Source organism: Danio aesculapii, chromosome 5, assembly GCF_903798145.1.
Source record: "Danio aesculapii chromosome 5, fDanAes4.1, whole genome shotgun sequence".
NCBI lineage: Eukaryota > Metazoa > Chordata > Actinopteri > Cypriniformes > Danionidae > Danio > Danio aesculapii.
The window spans coordinates 59,957,857-59,963,242 of record NC_079439.1 but is presented as its reverse complement, the minus strand read 5'-3'; the positions used below and the strand labels follow the sequence as shown (position 1 = coordinate 59,963,242).

The following is a 5,386-nucleotide window of genomic DNA, read 5'->3' as shown; positions in this document are numbered from 1 at the left end:
AAAAATCGTGAAGTTTTACATTTATATTAATAATATTATTATTACGTTTGAATTTTATATTATTGAAATGGCCAAATTCTCACTGAGGAAAGTTGAATGTGTGGTAAGTTTGTTATTTGCCTAATAAATGACAATAGGCTGCAGTTTTTAATTAAAAAAACTTTAACAGATTATTTTTTCCCCTAATGTTTATGTAATGAATTTGTATTTTAAAAAATAAGTATTTATTCATATTTCTTTATTCTAAATCTTTAGGAAATATTTTTTGTACATTAAAAAGTGTGGTTATTATTACCACCATTAAGCTAATCCAGCTAAATATAGTGCATGAAATGTCATAATATGCCTTATTTAAATCTCATAATTAAATAGAAAAAGAGGTGAGTAACTGCAAAAAGGTCCACTTTTTGAGATGAAAAAAAAAAAAAAAAAAAAAAACACCCCTTTCACCAGGATGGCTACAGGTCTGCCCTATCATGCTACTGTACTTTGAAAATTCAGTCAGAAATAGCATGCATGACTTCAAAACAACATTAGCACTGCTTGATTGATTGTGAACAATGTTGTACTTTGATGACTGCTAATATGATTTCCATATTTATAATTTGCAAAGAATACTTTTCTGAAAATATAATATCAAGGATAAAGTCAGAATGTGCAAAATGTATTACCAACATTACCCCAATGTAGAGAAGCAGATTCCACAAATAACAAATGTTTCCAGTAAGAAGACCCCTGACGGAAGGCTTCTGCACTCTCAAGGTTTGTGTTCATCTGTTGTTGTTAAGCTACGTGCTGACGAAACTTCTGCAGGTGGGGTTGAATATCTATTACTTAAATTATAGGCAAGTTAAGCTTTCAAATAATAAGTTATCTGCTGTGGAAATTGAGGTCAGTCAAAACGGACATTTAACATGAGTCAAACTTACCTGAAGACTGTGGCTCCATCTCTGTCTTGACCCGATGTCCTTCTGGTTTGGATTCCAGCACACAGCATTTATAGCCAGAGCAGATATTGTACGTTCAAATTCAGCGCCATACGAGGCGGGAGTCACAGAGCGCGAACCAAGGCGCTCTCTGCTGGCGCATTTTCTCCCAGTAAAATAAGCTCCAGAGCGCCCTACAATTAGAGAAAGCATCGGAATGTACGTAGCCTTGTGTAATAAAGTTAACTAAACTATTTTAATAATTATTTGATTCAGCACTTCTCCAAACACTGAACTAATAATTTCTGAACTTGATTTTTTTAATATACTATCGAATTTTTAAAATGAACGAAATAATTTATTAGGACTTTAAATGTCCTAATTAAGGGCTCATCTTTCTGAATTTTTTCCAATGATACACATCCTTATCTTTACAGAATGAGGTAAAGTTGGTTTTATATTTGCACATTCGTTAAGGACAACTTGTGACATGCTCCCTAAATTGTTTACCATGGTACTTTGAATATTCTGACAGAAATCACATGTAAAAATGACTTCAAAACAACATTAGCACTATTTATCTGACTTTGTCGGAATGTGTGAATATAAAATCAACTTCACCTCAATTCCTTACAGCATCGTTCATAACTTAGCCTACTTCTAATAATAATAATAATAATAATAATAATAATAATAATAATAATAATAATAATAATAATAATAATAAATAACAATCCCTCTGTTGTTACTAGGCTACTGAATGTGCGTTCACATTTTGCAACAGCTTCAAATGCTAATTCAGTCAGACTTTAGAGTGTGAATACCTTTTATCAGCCACAGAGACATCTAAGGATTGAAATACATAATTGCACAGCCGTTACCTGTTATATGTTGAAAGAAAGTCAACCGTAACGCTTGGAGACAACAAAAATCTGAGGCCCATATCTATGTCGACACTGAAAACAAGCTATGTTATTAACTGTTGGTAGGCAATGCTAAACTGTGTTTATAGTGGACAATGGGTCTCTGGACCGGGTTACCAAAGAGACCATTTAGTCCACGTGAAGACAGGTCCAGACTTGCCCACAGGGACTTGGCAAAAGGAAAAAAAGTTAAACCATCTCAAAAAGTTTGCTCAATTGATACACATTCAAATAAAATATTTGTTATTTGGTTCAGTTCGGGATTTTTGTTAATTAACACATGTTGATCTATGATAGGAAGGACATTATTAGTTCCTCCCACAATTTGAGACACCTGTTCAATCTAATTACAGATCAGCACATCCTGAGACATTAAAAAGCTGAAGGAAGTCGAAAACAATTGTATTTCTTTCCTGTGAAGCTAACATGATTTTGCATAGCTGAAGCAAATCATCTGAACACTATTTATGCTGTCAAGTTGTACTAGAGAACCGGTTTGTTTGCTTTGGTTATAACTGAAGTTTTAAGATATTTTAATAGTTTTTATATATATAAAATAACATTAGACAGTTTGTCCCATTGGCCCACAAAAGTATAGCTAAAAATGAAGGAAGAGATTGCAGCAACAGTGTTTTTTATTGCAAGACTAGCGAAAAAGCATGGTAAACTAGATCGTGTTCGGAGAGAGAAGTTTGCTGTGGAACTAACTTCTGTACTCTTCGAAAATTACAAAAGTCATTGGTACCCAGAAAACCCAACCAAAGGACAAGGTTTTAGGCAAGTTTCTTTCTAGTTGATTCTAGCTTAATACAGTTTATTTTATTATTTTTTGCAAGGTTTGAGCACTTTATCAGAATGTTCAAGGGTTTCCATTATATTTTTAGGTGTCTCAGGATGAACAGAGCTCAAACAAGAGACCCTGTTATTGAGCGTGCTTGTTGTCAGAGTGACATTGTTTATGAATATCTTGGATTACCAAAGGAAATGACCATTTGGGTTGATCCAGGAGAGGTGTCATGCCGGTAATGCTACATTTTGGCCTATATCACTAAAGTGCTATATCTCTGCTGGTTTTGATGACTTGATTGCAGTAAATCTCTAAATGTTTGTTTATTCTTCAAGGTATGGTGAGAAGTCAACCCCATTTTGTGTTACTCAGTTTGAGGGACAAAAGAAAGATGGCGAGTTCTCTCGTAGGATAAATAATGCGGTGGAAAGGGCTTCATCTGACTACCATTCTGGAACCTCGTCCGATGAGGAGGGAGGAAACACTAGTATGAGCAGCACCTTGAGTAGTAGCAACAGTAGCAGTATTTCTGTTCCTGAGCCCAAATGCATCCCAACGGTCTCCAACCCAAACAGTGTCTACCAGGTAACGAAGTTTACAAACCCACTTAGCATGTCTCTTAAAAGGATGCTCCATTTCTTTGAAAATTGGCACATTTTACAAGTCAACTAGAGTTAAACAATTGGGTCTTACCATTTTGAGTCCATTTTAGTTTATCTCCAGTGCTGGTGGGAGCCATTTAACTTGCCTAACTGAATTAGACAATTGGTATCTAAAAAAAAAAAAAAAAAAATTTGTACTTTTTATTTTTATTTTTTTTTTTATAAATAAAAAATGGGCTAGGAACTATACTCATTTTGGCATAACCAAGTAACTTTACAGCTGTATCAATGCTCCAGCAGCAATGATACTTGGTATTATTAGTAGAATAATACTTAGTGGCTGAAAATAGCCCCCAGCCAGGTAACCTTTCTGCACAATATCGTTCTGCCAAGGCATGGCAGAAGTCCCTTGTTTGTTTCGCTTTATTAGCATTGTTGTTCCTAGCCATACTGACCTAGCAAACGACTTTGATTTTCTGTCAGTATGTAGTACACAATATAACTACAAAAGGGTCGAGCATTAAATGGGTAATTTTAAAGATAGATGATGGTCTAACTTGCGTATCCAAACTCAATCCTGGAGGGCCAATGTCCTGCATAGTTTAGCCCCAACTTTCAACAATCTTCCCTGGAAGTTTGTAGTATACCTAGAAAGAGCTTGATTTTTAGCTTCAGGTGTGGTTGGAACAAATATGCAGGACCCCAACCTTCCAGGACCAGTTTTGGACACCCCTGGTCTAACTGAAACATTTGATTATAAATGTTATTAGTATAATTTTATTTTTTTATAAATAGTAAGTGCTCCCAGCAGCCATTGGTTGAATAGCTTAAAAAATGGTTAAAGGTGACTTTTTCAAAAAGAGCCTTTCAAAAAAAACACAAAACAAAACTCTGTTTGGAGCCTCTTAAGGATTTGTACATTTGGGTGAAGCATCACCATTAACGTTGTTTAATTGCTCTGGTTTGTCTGTCTACAGTTCAGTGAGTATGGGCAGCCACCTCCTATGCAAAACTGGGGGACATACCCTAAAAGGAAACCGTATGCTACTGAGGGCTACCAGCATTCTCATTCTTTAGGTGGGCCATATCCAGGCCATAAAAATTTCAAGGGCTACAGGCCTTCCTATGCCTTCTCTGGCCCAAGGCAGGACCGATATCACTGGGTCAGCAAGAACCGCTCTTAGACTGTGTAAATGTATATATTTTAATATGTATTGTTTTGCTGAGCAGCTATGCAGGCATGTGTTGAGTTTAACTTAATTTAAATGTGATGCTTTAACTATTTATGGAGTCCTGTGTAAATGCCTTGAAGGCAGTTTTTAAAAGTCTGTTTTAATCAATGGTTTATTTGTGGAGTACAAAAGACTTTCTAAATAAAATCTGTTTTAATAAATTTTCTTGTGTGAAAGTGCTTGATGCTCGAACTGCTGCCACCAGATGGCAGCAAATACCCACAGTACAAAATTTATGCCTGTTATGGTTGCTTAAGAGCCAAAAAGCAAGAAATTTGTTTTGGCTTTATATTTTGAGAACTTCAAATCCCCTTTTACGTATTTCTCATTTTTTGTAAATTTGTATTATAACAGGACTGAACGATTTTATTTATTTTTTTAAATCTTATCTTTGTCTTTAGTGTTATTCTTAAAGTGTCAATGCATTTTACTGTTCAAGCATACTTTTTCCTTTATTAAAAAAAAAGTTTAAATCCGTGCTTAAACTGGGGACAACGTTGATTTATATACATGGTTTAAACAATCTATATGTAAAACATGAGTGTATATCACTTAAGTTCAAAGTTATGGATGTACTGATTTAACTAGGTATGTTTGAATAAAAGGTTATTTTTAATTCTATAAACGTGATATTTGTCATGTAAAAATATTGGATTTTTAGTGTATATTTATCAGGGTTGTTCAAAAACCATCATGTTGGTTTTGTCTAAAACGAACAAACATGTCTATTTATTTTTTTTTCAATTCCCTTTTTTGGCCAATTGTAAGGAAATAAATAAAATGCTAAAGTTTGCAGAACAAAATGAAAAACTATTCCAATTTATTTTTTTTTCTTCTCCCCCATAGGAATATATACAAATTTGGATCTTTTTAACGGCAATGCTTTTGGTCAAGCCAAACACAGAAGGGGTGGTGT

General features: G+C 34.5%; 1 protein-coding gene across 1 annotated transcript; it reads left to right on the top strand.

Annotated features, from left to right (window-relative positions):
* Positions 1–2,308: 2,308 nt before the first annotated feature.
* Positions 2,309–4,574, top strand: btg4 (B-cell translocation gene 4). Its single transcript, XM_056457056.1, has 4 exons — positions 2,309–2,626; positions 2,734–2,871; positions 2,972–3,221; positions 4,216–4,574. Exons 1-4 carry the CDS (start codon positions 2,454–2,456, stop codon positions 4,420–4,422), a joined length of 768 nt encoding a protein of 255 aa, XP_056313031.1. The 5' UTR covers positions 2,309–2,453; the 3' UTR covers positions 4,423–4,574.
* The last annotated feature ends 812 nt before the right edge of the window (positions 4,575–5,386 follow it).

What these genes read in the sequence shown, in the direction of transcription:
- btg4 (XM_056457056.1), top strand. Translation starts at nt 2,454, where the DNA reads ATGAAGGAAGAGATTGCAGCAACAGTGTTTTTTATTGCAAGACTAGCG. An exon ending in ACCAAAGGACAAGGTTTTAG is followed by an intron (nt 2,627 to 2,733) that starts GCAAGTTTCTTT and finishes TTATATTTTTAG; the next exon opens with GTGTCTCAGGATGAACAGAG. An exon ending in ACCCAAACAGTGTCTACCAG is followed by an intron (nt 3,222 to 4,215) that starts GTAACGAAGTTT and finishes GTCTGTCTACAG; the next exon opens with TTCAGTGAGTATGGGCAGCC.